General features: G+C 46.0%; 1 protein-coding gene across 1 annotated transcript in view; it reads right to left on the bottom strand.

Annotated features, from left to right (window-relative positions):
• Nucleotides 1-16462, bottom strand: part of LOC126239904 (sulfite oxidase-like) — a 153718-nt gene that overhangs the window by 30716 nt on the left and 106540 nt on the right. Inside the window, exon 4 of the mRNA XM_049947894.1 lies at nucleotides 9475-9555. Within this exon, the coding sequence (XP_049803851.1) occupies nucleotides 9475-9555 (81 nt within the window). The remainder of the gene's footprint in view (nucleotides 1-9474; nucleotides 9556-16462) is intronic.

Here is a 16462-nt window from a genome sequence, read left to right as displayed (position 1 = left end):
CTGGATTTCCCATTGTTTGATTTTCGCCTGATGGCTTTTCTTCAATCTTGACCCAGTGCTGTTTCCTTTGTTACTATTTCCTAATGCATCACTGTACTCAATGCCTGTCCTTATTTCTCTTCTTTCCTGTGTTTCTCTTGTCACCTTACAAATCGTTCTACATGTTCTACATATGAGCCACACTGTATCAACCATCTCGGCCGTGCGCAATGGACGGCTACAAGACCACACTGATTGTCAGTGCAGCATCTTATGTCCCACATTACTCCCACTGATATCATTAAACTTATATCTTTTACTTCATCAATCTCTGTGCCACTCCCTGTATTTTCACATGTTATTTCCCATGATCTCATTGTGACTTCACGCCAATTTTAGCGAGTTTTCGCCTTTTTCTATCATCAACTCCCTCAGATTTCATCTTCTTTCCCCCTGCTGCATCTGTTTCATCCTTCTTGTTGTTTTTCCCAAGTATTTGGGTTTATTTTTCAGAAATTTTTCGGACGTAATTTTACGTTATTTAGGTAATTTTTCACCTTTCTTCCACCATTACAGGTCCTTGCTACTTTCATCTGTGTCAATACAGAAAAGTTTCCTATTCCTGGCCAGAACCCAGTCCCACATACTGTTACTGCATTGTTGATTGGCTCATGGATTCCTCTCAAATGGCCTTACCATCAAATTACCCATCTCCGGTTGTGACCCCTTCTTCCACAATGAGCTCCACATGTTAAGATTCCACCAATCCTTAGAACTCACCAACATAGTCCTGCAAAACCATATCAACCAAGCCCAAACCTACTTGCAGTACTTTCTCTCCATCTGCAAAATTCTCCTGCTATGCAATCCCAAATTCCTGGAACCCATAACACATATTGAAACTCTTGCCCTCCACGAACTAAAGCAACATGCACAATGCCACCTCGAAAAGCTCTCCACCCTACTCACGTTCTACTCCTGCCTTGGAGTGCCACTGTCCACCACCTCTATAACAACCTCCAAAACTCCTCCTCATCCCCTCACAGCTGACAAACCCTGTCTCACAGAACTAATTCATTTACTGTACCCTCCCAAACTCCCTCTCACCACCGCACAGAATCCAGATTCTAAACAGACCCGAAACACTATCATGAACCTTTCCTCCAGAAGTCTTAGCCCCACAGAAATATCAGTTCTTTCCAAAGACCTCACATTTTGCCCCACTCCTAAATTTAATCACATAGGACTTGTTGAAGACTTTCTCTCATTCTCCCAGTCCCCACAGTGGAAACACTTTTTGCCACCAGCCCTACCAATCACCCTCAACCAAAGACCAATGTTGAGCCCTAACTCAGTTCACTCCTCCATCCAACCATGATCCACCCCCACTGCCCCCAAGTCACTCCCTGAACTTTCCAGAATATCTTAACCTCCAAGCTTGCCTCACCATCATTCCCCAAATCCCTCAACATGCAAACTAACCTTACATCCACAGAAAGAACCACAATTCACGATCTATAAACTGATCCTGACCTTATAATCCTAGCTGCAGACAAAGGCTCTACCACTGTGGTTTTGAACTGCAAGGTTTTCCTGGCAGAATGACTCCCCCCGATGTCAGATACATCCACCTACAAACCTTGCCACAATGACTCAATTCCAGATATCGAGCACGATCTCCAGTCACTCTTCAAATCCTTAGGCCCATCCCAGAGCCTCACCCCAGAGTCCATCTTTCTGCTCGCCCATAACACTCCCCGCACTCCTACCTTCCACATGCTTCCTAAAGTCCATAAAGCCAACCACCAAGGATGCCCCATTGTGGCCAGCTATTGTGCCCCCACAGAGAGAATCTGTGCTGTCGTAGACCAACACCTTCAACCTATTACCTGGAACATACCCTCCTATATAAAAAGATACCAACCATTTCCTCCGTCACCCTCCACAGCTCCTGTCCCTTTATCATACGCATCACTACTGAGGCCAGCTCTCTTTCCACTAACATCCCTAATGCCCATGGCCTTACTGCCATTGAACACTACCTTTCTCAGCCGATGGATTCCAAACCCACTACCTCCTTCCCACTCGCCATGTGCAACTATATCCTCACCCGCAATTACTTCTCCTTTGAAGGCGTTACATACAAACAAATCCAGGGTACGGCTATGGGCACCCGCATGGCACCGTCCCATGCCAACTTATTTATGGGCCATCTAGAGCATCCTCCCTATACACCCAGAATCCTAAACACCTCACCTGGTTTAGATTCATTGATGACATCTTTGAAAACTAGATAAAGGGTGAGGACACCCTATTCACATTCCTCCACAACCTCAACAACTTCTCCCCAATTTGCTTCACGTGTTCCTACTTAACCGAACAAGCCACCTGCCTAGATGTTGACATCCACTTCAAAGATGACTACATCAGTACCTCTGTCCCATGGTTTTTGCATCTGCAGTGACAAGTGGTCCCTCTCTAAATATAGCAAGCATCTCACCAAAGCCTTCAGAGACCATAATTATCCTCCCTACCTTGTACAAGAACTAATTTACCGTGCCTTATTTTTCCAGTCTCCCAACACCTCCCGAAGTCCCACTGTCCAGTCACAGAGAAACGTTCCCCTTGTAACTCATTACCACCCAGGACTGGAGCAACTGAAGTACATTCTCCACCAGGGTTTCGACAACCTCTCATCATGCCCTGAAATTATAAATGTCCTGCCCACCCCTCCCACAATGGTATTCCACGACAATATACTCATCCAATCCTATGCAGCCCTTGCTCCTGGACTCTTACCTCATGGCTCATACCTCTGTAATAGACCTGTCCCATACATCCTCCCACCACCACCTACTCCAGTCCAGTCACAAACATTACATATCACATCAAAGGCAGACTACATGTGAAACCAGTCATGTGATCTGCAAGCTAAGCTGCAACCACTGTGCTGCACTGTACATGAGCATGACAAACAACAAGCTGTCTGTCCGTATGGATGGCCACTGTGACCAAGAAACAAGTGGACCACCCGGTTGCTGAGCACTCTGCCAAACAAGATGTCCTTCATTTCAATGACTGCCTTCACACCCTGTGCCATATGGATCCTTCCCACCAACACCAACTTTTCTAAACTATGCAGGTGGAAACTTTCCCTGCAATATATCCTATGTTCCCATAACCCTCCTGCCCTCAATCTTCATTGGTCATTGTCCTCACCCATCTTCCAGCCTCCCTCTTCCGATTCCAGCACTATACAACCCTCATCCCACCATCACACCCACACTTTTTACTTCTCTCCTTTTCCGCTACACCACTCCCTCCCCACCTCTCCTCTGCCCGCCATCTAACCTCCTGACTGCACATAGCTGCCCTACCCTCTCTCTACCTCGTCCCTGTGTGCTCCCCAACAGCACTGCATTGTCCGCCACTGCTACCCTACCATCCCTCCCCCTCCTTGCTCCAGCCTCCTCCTGACCCCCACCCAGTCACCAGTCCCATTGTGCACCGGAACTGCTGCTTGTGCGTGTTTGAGTGTGTGTGTGTGTGTGTGTGATCTATTTTTGACAAAGGCCTTACAGGCTGAAAGCTTCATGTGAAACACTGAGATACCATATGTTAAACAGTTCAACAATACTGTCATTAATTTCCCTGAATGCAGATCAATCACAGACAAGAAGAGAATAAGAAGACTGGCCATTGTGAAGAATGCTGAAGTCGTTCAGGTGAGGAATGTGATGCTGCATTTGCTCTCACAAAGTTTGGAGAGATTATTGTCCAATCCCAGGTTTGTTATGGCAGTGCTATGTGAAAGTTAAAATTTTTTGTGTATCATGTTTGTAGTGTGCTGGAATTGAAGGTGTCTGCATCTAGTGTACTGTACGCTGTTTTGGTAATTTGTTGGCATCCTCAGAATCGCAGAACTGGATGTGTTTCTTCACTGATGAGCCATGGTTTTGGCTTGTATGTATGTGAATACTCAAAACATAAGAATTAAATCAACCAAAAATCCACTTCTCTTTCATGAAAACTGACAGAAAATTGGAATGTGGTGTGCTGTATTGTGTCTTCAAATAGTGAGCCCTATTTTCTTGGAAACTACAGTGAATAGTTGTGTAGCAAGGCATCATTACCCAATTTATTTCATTTCTTCAGGCTGATATGCATGAATTTTCAGTTATCCCATATAAAGTAATATAGAAGTGATTATCAATTTGACTAAAGTAGTGCTAATCATAGTTTGTTGTTGTATACAGTGCAGAAGTAGCAACTAGTGTCTGTTTCTGCCTGTTAATGTATAACTTGTCTTGTTCCAAATCCCTGAAGCTTCTTCTTTATGGTGGGACTTACATAACACAATGTGTTAATTAATTAATTAAAGTTTCACCTGCAAGTGAGTGGTTATCCTTCCTCATTTTTGTTTATGGTTACCACCAAGGAATTTTCATTATAATATTTTTGTCAACAAGATCACTAACATATATTTTGATACTTAAATAATAAGATGTGTTCTATTGACCCTGAATTTTCACAGTCCCACAAAATTTCAGTCTCTATTTCTTTGAGTAATTCACTGGAGTCTGACATTAAATTTAAACTCCTTCAGCCAAAAGAATATTTTTGCCTCATATATACAAGAAGCATTCTGTCTCGTGGGCCCCTACCACCACGGCACAGCGGGTCCCCAGGTTGCGGATAGGGGATACGGCCTTCAGATATGAAGGGTAGCTGCGAATACAAAAAAATAAGCAGTTGCGGACAGCCAGTGGGGAGCAGGCGATGGCGTGATGAACCATCCCTGTTTCTTCTTCTCTTACTATCAAATCTACTCATCAAGAATCAGCAACATTAATGGGCATGGGTCCCTGTGAAGTAAAATATTCCAGAGGTAAACTAGGTTCCCATTCGGATCTCTGGGCGGAACCTACTTCGAAGAGATTCAGGCCAAAAGGAACTTTCAGGTTGGGAACATGGAACGTTAAAAGTTTGAACAGGCCAGGAACGTTCCAGACATTACTAGATGAATTAGATAGATACGATGTAGACATTACAGCTATTCAAGAAACTCGGTGGCAGGGGGAGGGTAGCATAAAGAGGGATAACTATACATTTTTCTATGGAGGTGCGGAAGCTCACAATTTCGGAATAGGTTTCACAGTACAGGTTTCGCAATCAGAGATATAAGGTTCATTAGTGACCGACTATCAGTTATAGTGTTGTCCGTCAGGTGGAATAGACTAGTAGTAATTAATGCACACGCACCAACTGAGGACACTGAAGAGGTTGTTAAAGACTAGATCAACTGTGGGATGAGTTCTCCTCGTATGATACAAAATTAATCATAGGTGATTTTAATGTAAAGATAGGGAAGGAGGAAGCATTCTGGCCTACAACTGGGAAAGAAAGTTTGCATAACATTTCGAATGATAATGGCACAAGGGTGGTTAATTTTGCTGTTTCAAAAGACATGATTGTTCAGAGCACATATTTCAAGAGGAAGGACATTCATAAAGTAACTTGGGTCTCTCCGGATGGACACACCGAAACCAAATTGATCATGTTCTTGTAGATCGGAGATGGCACACTAGTATAGAAAATGTTAGGACTTTCAGGGGAGCAGACTGCGATTCTGATCATTTTCTTGTAGTTGCCAAAGTTCACCAACGGCTATCTACAGCAACATCAAGGTGTCACAATGCAGAACTTGTTAGGTTCGACATTGACAAGCTAAATGATGAAAACTTTAGAAGAAGGTACATGATAGAAATTTCAAATAGGTTTGATGCTCTCAGGACACACGAAGATCAAGACGAGGATGTAAATAAACAGTGGATCACTGTGAGGAATAATATCAAAGAGGCAGCGAAGGTCACAATAGGTACAATTAAGAAGAACAGGAGAAAACCATGGTTCGATGAGGAATGCAAGAAATTGGTAGAGGAAAGGAGAAAAGATTGGGATAGAATGAGAGACAGAAAACGAGAGGAGTTCTTGAACTTGAGAAGGGAAGTTGGTCATAGGCTACAGGCAAAAAAGAGGGATTATTTGAACAATAAACAGTAAAACAAAAAACATTAGGGAACTTTACCTAGACATAAATGGGTATCGGAAGGGCTTTAGGGCTAGGACAAATGCACTTCAAGGGGATGCTGGGGGAATACTGACAGACCCCAGTGCTATATTAAGTAAATGGAGGGCGCATTTTGAGCATCTATTAAATGTACACCAGGAAGCAGGAAATGAGCAGGCGTATGAAATACATACAGCAGAACCCCAGATACCTGAGCCAACGTTAAAGGAAGTAAGAGATGTAATCAACAAATTGAAAAACCATAAAGCACCAGGATCAGATTGCATAACTGCCGAATTAGTTAAAAATGGGGGACAGAAATTGGTGGAAGTAGTTCACAAAGTGATAACTAAAGTATGGAACTCAGAGATGATACCTGAAGAGTGGCAGGAGCCGATACTGATCCCAATTTTTAAGAAGGGCGACAAAATGGATTGTAGTAATTATAGAGGGATATCGCTATTACCAGTATGTTCCAAAATTTTCTCGAATATTCTGCTAAGCAGGCTTACACCATATGCAGATGAAATTGTGGGGATTTACCAAGCCGGCTTTCGGAGGAACAAATCAACTATAGACCAAATATTCACCCTGCGTCAAATTTTGGAAAAGAAATGGGAATACAATAAACCAGTTCATAATCTTTTCATAGATTTTACAAAAGCATATGATTCAGTATTGCATTCAAAATTGTACAGAATTCTTTTGGAACTTGGAATACCAAAGAAGTATGTTAGACTTATAGAAGCGAGTTTGAAAAACACAAAAGGTCGAGTGCGCGTGGGGAGATTGGAGTCAGAAGAATTCGTAATAAAGAACGGACTTGAGCAGGGAGATGCCCTGTCTGCTACTTTTTAATTTAGTCCTAGAATATATTGTACGAATGGCAGCAGATAATTCAGAGGGTGTGGAGTTAAATGGATACATTAAGATATTAGGGTATGCAGATGATCTAAACATCATTAGCGATAGGAAAGAATCTGTAACAGCAAATGCGAATGCGTTAATCAAGGCTAGTGAAGATGTAGGTCTAAAGATAAGTGAAGACAAAACTAAATACCTGGTTACTACTAGAATGCCAACAGCAGTAGATCAGGAAATGTTAAGAGCTGGAGACATGCAGTTTGAAAAAGTGAACACATTTAAGTATCTAGGTGTGGACATCACTTCGAGAAATGAGATTGAATCCGAACTGAAGAAGAGATTACGGGCAGGAAATGCGTGCTACTTCTCACTGAATAGATTACTTTCATCACGGATATTGTGTAGGAATTTAAAGATTAGAATATACAAAACTATTATTCTACCAGTTATGCTGTATGGGTGTGAGACTTGGTCTCTCACTGTGGAAAATGAAAAGCCGTTTCGAGTATTTGAAAACAAAAGTTTGAGGAAAATTTTCGGAGCAAAAAGGGATGACATTAGCGGAGAGTGGTGAAAACTGCATAAAAAAGAGCTTCACGAACTCTATTCAAGCCCTGACATAATCAGTATTATTAAATCACGTAGGCTGCGATGGGCGGGTCACGTAGCTCGAATGGATGAGGGCAGGGCAGCTTACAGAGTACTGGTAGGGCACTTAGAGGGAAAATGTCCTGTGGGGAGACCGAGGCGTAGATGGGAGGACAATGTGAAGGCTGATTTAAGGAGCTTAGGTATTGGAGGTGAATGGAAGCAAATAGCCCAAGACAGGGACAGGTGGCGAAAATACACTCCTGGAAATTGAAATAAGAACACCGTGAATTCATTGTCCCAGGAAGGGGAAACTTTATTGACACATTCCTGGGGTCAGATACATCACATGATCACACTGACAGAACCACAGGCACATAGACACAGGCAACAGAGCATGCACAATGTCGGCACTAGTACAGTGTATATCCACTTTTCGCAGCAATGCAGGCTACTATTCTCCCATGGAGACGATCGTAGAGATGCTGGATGTAGTCCTGTGGAACGGCTTGCCATGCCATTTCCACCTGGCGCCTCAGTTGGACCAGCGTTCATGCTGGACGTGCAGACCGCGTGAGACGACGCTTCATCCAGTCCCAAACATGCTCAATGGGGGACAGATCCGGAGATCTTGCTGGCCAGGGTAGTTGACTTACACCTTCTAGAGCACGTTGGGTGGCACGGGATACATGCGGACGTGCATTGTCCTGTTGGAACAGCAAGTTCCCTTGCCGGTCTAGGAATGGTAGAACGATGGGTTCGATGACGGTTTGGATGTACCGTGCACTATTCAGTGTCCCCTCGACGATCACCAGTGGTGTACGGCCAGTGTAGGAGATCGCTCCCCACACCATGATGCCAGGTGTTGGCCCTGTGTGCCTCGGTCGTATGCAGTCCTGATTGTGGCGCTCACCGGCACGGCGCCAAACACGCATACGACCATCATTGGCACCAAGGCAGAAGCGACTCTCATCGCTGAAGATGACACGTCTCCATTCGTCCCTCCATTCACGCCTGTCGCGACACCACTGGAGGCGGGCTGCACGATGTTGGGGTGTGAGCGGAAGACGGCCTAACTAACGGTGTGCGGGACCGTAGCCCAGCTTCATGGAGACGGTTGCGAATGGTCCTCACCGATACCCCAGGAGCAACAGTGTCCCTAATTTGCTGGGAAGTGGCGGTGTGGTCCCCTACGGCACTGCGTAGGATCCTACGGTCTTGGCGTGCATCCGTGCGTCGCTGCGGTCCGGTCCCAGGTCGACGGGCACATGCACCTTCCGCCGACCACTGGCGACAACATCGATGTACTGCGGAGACCTCACGCCCCATGTGTTGAGCAATTCGGCGGTACGTCCACCCGGCCTCCCGCATGCCCACTATACGCCCTCACTCAAAGTCCGTCAACTGCACATACGGTTCACGTCCACGCTGTCGCGGCATGCCACCAGTGTTAAAGACTGCGATGGAGCTCCATATGCCACGGCAAACTGGCTGACACTGACAGCGGCGGTGCACAAATGCTGCGCAGCTAGCGCCATTCGATGGCCAACACCGCGGGTCCTGGTGTGTCCACTGTGCCGTGCGTGTGATCATTGCTTGTACAGCCCTCTCGCAGTGTCCGGAGCAAGTATGGTGGGTCTGACACACCGGTGTCAATGTGTTCTTTTTTCCATTTCCAGGAGTGTATGTTGCTGTGGTAATGGACTGTCGAGTCCGGTATGACCAGTGAGTAAGTAAGTAAGTAAGTAAGTAAGTAAGTAAGTAAGTAAGTAAGTAAGTAATATACAAGAAGTATTAAAGAAGGTAATGTATCAGATTTTAAAATATTTTGCAAGGCTTTCTTCACAGTTTAACCAAATGCAGTTTATTACCATGTATTTCAATGCTCAGTCAAATTAAGAAGTGAATGCTAATCATACATAGATAGTAAAATAGTTGTGTGTGAGAATACTCTCAGCACTTCCTCTACTTACTGTTATTCTTTTTGGAGGATGATTTTGGCTTTTCATTTATTTGAGAGGCTGCACCAGTTTCTTCACAGTTTTCCAAAGTACCTGGACAAAGAAATACATTCTGTAAAGTGGCTGTACTGTACATGCAGAGGGGATATTTTCCTTGCAAAGTTGTGACATACTATTGAATAGTTTTTTAACTATACCATTCAAATGACAACAAAAATTAACTACATAATGCACACAACTGCAACAGCGATCACCATTCACCTTAAAGATGAAAGCAAATCAAGTAACATGCACATATTGAAATGTTTGATGTGATGCTTTTTAGAGGTAAAAACTGATCAATTATTTCTCAAAATTTGCCATTGGGAGGACAACTCAGTCTTTACTCCAACTATGAACAGAAAGTGCCTTCTGTTGCAGTATTATCTTCTGAAGGAATAAACACTATCAACTAGATGAAAATCATCTCTTCAGCAACTGTAAAAACAGAAATTGCTGCAGAAAGACTGACTGGAACCATGTTCCCTCCTCTCACCCAATGACTAATACAGCTGTCACTTCCAAACAACTCAGAACGATGCCCATTTTGTCACATAGTATCATCCAGGCCTTGAATGCCTCAACACATTATTCCATCAAGAGTATGACTTTCTGAAGTCAAGCACTGGAATGACATCCTCTCTTTGTGACTTCCTCCTCCTCATCACCACTGTTGCCTTCTGTGACTCTCCTAACCTCGATAACATCCTAATTAAACATATGAGATTCCTAAACCATTACCCCCACCATAGATTCTTACAGCTGCAATAATCCACCCTGTAAAATCTGCACCGTGTACACTCCAACTACCACTTACTCCAACCCCAGCAATAGTAAATGTATTAACACGATTCACGTTGTCTGTCGCACATCACATAGTGTACACCGGGAACTGTCTGCTAGGCATGCCCGATGTAAAACTGACTGGGCACGGCCCGTGCTGCCTGAGTTTTTGTTGTTCTGCCAGCAGAGGGCGTGGATGAATTCTCACGTGCCCTCTGGTGGATGGGACTTTACTTGCAGCAACTACTGTCAGTGACACGCTGTGCCGATATGCACCTCCCGCAATCTTTCTGGTGGCTACTGCACTCCTCCTCCTTCGGGGGGTGAAGCCACTGTGATCCACTGCGTCGGAAGGTGGAGCATCGTGCAGTAGTGATGACCTCCACATTCATTGGAATGCTGGAGTTGGGGGGATCTGCCAAATCTCGAGCCAGAACCTTCGAATATGGTTGGAAGTGACCCACACGAAGAGGACCCCGTAATCCCACCACCGGAGCCCGGAACAGAACGGGCGACAAGCTGTTGAACTCCGGATCCCGTTCCACCGCGGGAGGGGCAAGACCCAGTGGCAGGGACGATGGGGAAGGCACGACCACAGGTGAACCAGCCTCCTGAGAAACCGAGCCTGCGAGGGGGACCGGCTCTCACCGGGGCATCTCTAACGATGGTGATGCCGGTGCTGGAGCTACTGAAGGCCACCAAGGCTGAGAACCACCGCAGTGTGGTGGAGTCACAGGTGGGAGGGGCGGTAGCGTCCCCTGAGAAAACAACACAGCTGCCGGCAATGGGGAAGCTGGTGCCTGAGGGGTCGGAGGGTCGGTGCCCAAACATGGACGTAGCTGATTTTGGTGATGACGTACCTCCTGGTCCCCCACCTGCAAGGTATAGAGCCGGGGGCCAGTGCAGTGCAGCACCACCACTGGTATCCAATGTGGACTGCGATCAAACCCACGTGCCCAGACAGAAATACCCGGTGGAAAGTCGGGTACCCCATTTTGTGAAGACTGGTGAGGACCAGACTGGAGGAGGTGCAGCAGCATCCTAGGTTGGCGCCCATAGAGGAGCTTTGCGGGGCTGCGTTCTCCCATAGGTGTGGTCCGGTATGCCATCAGGAAAAACGTCAACACCTTCTCCACAGGAAATTCATGCACATACTTTTTCATCTGCGTCTTAAATGTGTGCACCATGCACTCGGCTTCCCCATTCGATTGTGGATGAAAGGGGAGAGAGCAAACGTGCCGAATACCGAAGCGCCTAAAAAAATCCTGGAAGGTCTGTGAAATAAACTGAGGTCCATTGTCCGATACCAGGGCGACTGGCAGACCTTCCACAGAAAAGATTTTTGCGAGTGCCTGGATTGCAACTTCTGAAGTGGTTGACGAGCAGCAAACCACATATGGGAATCAGGAATAAGCATCAGTGGCAATTAGCCAAAAGCCATTGAGAAACGGGCCCGCAAAATCTATGTGAACACGTTCCCATGCCTGGGTTGCAGGCGGCAATGAAGAGAACGCTGACCTGGGAGACGCCTGTTGGCTCACACACTGGGAACAGGCGGCCACCAAGTGCTCAATTTCCCTGTCAATACAGTGCCAGTACACATGTCTGCAAGCCAAGGTTTTAGTACAGGAAACACCCCAGTGCCTCGCATATAATAATGTGAGGACCTCCCTTTGCAAACTTGCTCGAACAACCACACGAGGAGCTGTATCATCGGTAGCCAGAAGGAGAACTCCTTCCAAGACTGAGAGGCGGTCTCGTAGGACAAAATAATTACAAAGAGGGTCTGAGGCCTGGCCTGGAGGTCGGGACGACCACCCCTGCTGAACAAGGCGAACTACTTGCCAGAGGACCACGTCAGCTGCCGTTTACCTGGCGACTCTAGAACTAGTGATCAGGAAGCCATCAACCACTATGAAAACACATAATCTCCTCCCGATCGAACTTAGGATCCGGGCCCACCGGAAGACGGGAAAGAGCGTCGGCATTGCCATGCTGTCCAGTAGGGCAAAAATGAATGTCATAATAGAGAGGAACAAGACCCAGTGCTGCAGTCTGTGGGCTACCCTATCTGGAATCAGCGAGGCGGGGCCAAATAACGATATTAATGGCTTATGGCCAGTGATTAACTGAAACTTCATGCCATACAAGAAAGGGTGAAACTTGGCAACAGGGTAGACAATGGCCAAAGCCTCTTTTTTTACCTGGGAGTAATGGGCCTGTGTGGGACTAAGAGTTTTAGACGCAAATGCCAGTGGCTGCTCGGAGCCATCCGCATTGCGATGGGCCAGGACCACCCCCACCCCATACTGCGAAGCATCTGTAGCCAGGACCAATGGCTTATTGGGGTCAAAAGTAGTCAAACAAGGTGCTGACGTTAGGAGGCCCTTCAAGGAGGTGAACGCTTGCTCGCATGCAGGCGACCAATCCAAAGGAACACCCTTGCGCAGAAGGCAGTACAGGGTTCGGGCTATGGTGGAAGCCCTGGGAATGAACTGGTGGTAATAGGCAATTTTGCCTAAAAAAGCTTGTAACTCTTTCAGCGAAGCGGGCCGCAGAAGGTCGACAATACCTTGGACCAAACTTCCTAGTGGCTGGACGACATGGTGAGAGATGGTGTAGCCCACATACTCAATGGACAGTTGGAAGAAGTTCGACTTAAGCAGCTTGAAACGCAGGCCCACGTACCTGAATTTGAGAAAGAGGGTTTGAAGATTGTGCAAGTGTTCCTTCATGCTGTGGCCTGTGACAATTATGTCGTCCAGGTAATTAATACAATGAGGGATTGTAGACATGACGTGCTCAAGATAATGCTGAAATATTGCCGGGCCACTGGACATTCTGAAGGCCAACCGCTGGTATTGGTAAAAGCCAAACGGGGTGTTCGCCAGCCATTTGGAGTCCTCATCAAGTGATATCTGATGATAAGCCTCCGAAAGATCGATTTTCGAAAAATATTGGCCTCCCGCCACGTCGGAGAACAATTCATCAGAACGAGGCAAGGGACAGGTGTCCACCACCAATTGGGAATTAATGGTGGCCTTGAAATCGCCACAAAGACATAATTTTCCCGAGGGTTTCCTGACAATAACGAGGGGCGAAGCTCACTCACTAGAAGAAATGAGAAGAACGACCCCGAGGACTGTCAGCCGGTCTAGCTCTGCTTTTACCTGAGGCCTGAGAGCCAAGGGGATCTGCCTCACGCGTAGAAAACGCGGGCGAGCCAATGCCTTCAACAATATAGAGGTTCTAAGTCTGAAACACGCCCCAGGCCCTCCTCAAAGATATCCTTAAAGTCAGAGGTCAAACATTCCAATGATTGATAGGGAACGTCTTTGGAGACCAACTGTATGGTGTCTGCAATAGAAACACCGAAAGCTTGAAAGGCATCCAATCCAAAAAGGTTAGCGGAGCTCGCATCACTGACAACAATAAAAGTAAGAGGCCGAGTGACTGATTTGTAAGTAACGTTGGTAGTGAATTGACCCAGTAGGGGCATTAACTGTTTACCATAACCGCAGAGACGCCGGTAAACTGGCGCCAATGGGGGCGACTGAAGGTCGGAGTAAGTTTGTGCATTCAACAAGGAAACTGCCGCCCCCGTATCTACTTGTAGTTGTAATTGGCATGACCGAACCAACACCTCGATAAAGAGTTTGTGTGCCGATGCGTCGGGAGCCTGGCCCAATGAAACTTCCTGAATGTCAATGTCCATGTCCTCTGTACCTGCTTCCTTCGATTCCTTTGAGGCTGAGCAGCAAACTTTAGCAATGTATCCTTTTTTATTACATTTGTGACAAACGGCCCAACGCTGGGGGCACTCTGACTGATCATGATGTATATAGCACGACGCACAGGACAGTAACAGAGGCCGGCGGCCGGAACTCTGTTTATGCGTCATGTGGGAGCAGCCGTAACGGCCGGATTTTACCGTTCGCACGTCGTCCACCCCGGACACAGTGGACACAGCCGCGGTGCGCTGAACCACCGCAACATCGCACCATGCTTCCAACTATTGACCCGTGGCATGAGAGACTTCATACGATTGAGCAATGGACAGGACTTCCTCGAGGGAAGGGTCTTCTAACTGCAGGGCCCATTGCCGGACCTCCCTATCAGGGGCCGAACAAACAATGACGTCTCACACCATAACATGGACATACGACTCTCGCGACTGCTCCTTGACAAAATGACACTTGCAACTAAGACCGTGCAGGGTAGCGACCCACGCCCGGTAAGACTGATGGGGCTGTTTCTTGCATTGATAGAATTCAATCCTAGGTGCCACAACATGCGTGCGGCGGCGATAATATGAAGACAGCAATGAACACAATGCGTCAAACGACAAGGACACAGGTTCCTGCAACGGCGCTACCTGCCGCAAAACTTGATACAGCGAGGGAGATATCCAAGACAAGAAAAGAGCACGACATACCTCCGCATCGGCAACATGAAATGCCTGGAAATGCTGCTGAAGGCAATGTTCATACGCGTCCCAATCCTTCACCGTCTCGTCATATGGGGGAAAGGGAAGAGGGAACAGCGCTGGAGCAGACTGCGTGGAGAGCAACGCCGGAAGCGCTTGTTTCATGGTTGCCATGAGCTCCGTCTGCTGCTCAACCAAAACCCGCACTAAATCCTCCATGCTGTGGATAAGCTGCAAAACCAGAACAATGACACAACACGCGAAAGAACGACCCTACTGATCGCCAACTGTGTATTAGCATGATTCACACTGTCCGTTGCACTTCACATAGTGTAGACCGGGAACTGTCTGCTAGGCATGCCCGATGTAAAACTGACTGGGCACGGCCCATGCCTGAGTTGTTGTTGTTCCGCCGGCAGAGGGCGTGGCCAAATTCTCGTGTGCCCTCTGGTGGATGGAACTTTACTTGCAGCAACTACTGTCTGTGACGCGCCATGCCAATGTGCGCCTCCCGCGATCTTTCTGGTGGCTACTGCAGTAAATCCCCTAACATCAAAAGAACAACAGCTTGCAAAATAACACCTGTTGTTTATCAACCAAAGTGTATATTATTTTATTTATTGTAATTATAATTTTATTAATCCAGTAGATCATATATTGTGTGCAGAAAAGCACATGATGATATAGGACAAGTCAAAAATTGAGATGAGATGATACATGGTTAAAATGATTATGGCAGTGAGCATATAATGATACAAGTGTTCATATAATACATGTGTAATGCCAAGGAACAGAAAAGTGCATAGGTGAATATTTTGTGAAAGATTCAGAATTGCACACTATTTCTAAATAAGTTCACATTATTAACGGAAAGAAACATATAAGCAAATAACATGGAAATTCAAAAGTACCACATTAATTTAAAAATCCATTACTAAAGTAAAACAGTAAAGGTGACACACTTCTGTATTAAGATGTTCAGGTTTACATACAAAGTACAGAACATGGACAGAACAAATTTTTATGTTTCAAGATATTCATCTACATTATAACAACACTTTTGCAATAAATATTTATGGACAACAGTTTTATATTTTGAAGTGTCTTTTATTGTTGTAATGTTATTAGGTAGCTTGTTGTACAGTCTGTTCTCTGTTTGCAGTGGTCCATTCTGTTTTTGTGTTGTGTATGCATGTTGAACATGTATATCCTGCTTTCTCCTCGTGTTATACCGATGGATACTCTGTTTAGTCGATACAAGACTGCTGCTATTTTTTATGATTTTCCTGACAAATACTATTGGAGGAGGAGGAGCTTAGTGTTTAACGTCCCGTCGACAACGAGGTCATTAGAGACGGAGCGCAAGCTCGGGTGAGGGAAGGATGGGGAAGGAAATCGGCCGTGCCCTTTCAAAGGAACCATCCCGGCATTTGCCTGAAGCGATTTAGGGAAATCACGGAAAACCTAAATCAGGATGGCCGGAGACGGGATTGAACCGTCGTCCTCCCGAATGCGAGTCCAGTGTGCTAACCACTGCGCCACCTCGCTCGGTGACAAATACTATTGCTTGTAAGATATATAGACCTGGTAGTGGGAGGATGTGAAGTTTCTTAAATAAGAGCTTGCATGAGCTTCCTGCGGCAGCATTTTCTATGGCTCTTACAATTCTCTCTTGGCAAATAAAACAACTTTTCCTGACATGCATTTCCCCAAAAGATTATGCCATATCACAATAATGATTCTGCCTGAGCA

Source organism: Schistocerca nitens, chromosome 1 (assembly GCF_023898315.1).
Source record: "Schistocerca nitens isolate TAMUIC-IGC-003100 chromosome 1, iqSchNite1.1, whole genome shotgun sequence".
Taxonomy (NCBI): Eukaryota; Metazoa; Arthropoda; class Insecta; order Orthoptera; family Acrididae; genus Schistocerca; species Schistocerca nitens.
Note: the sequence above shows the minus strand (reverse complement) of the source record. Positions and strands in the feature narration are given on the sequence as shown.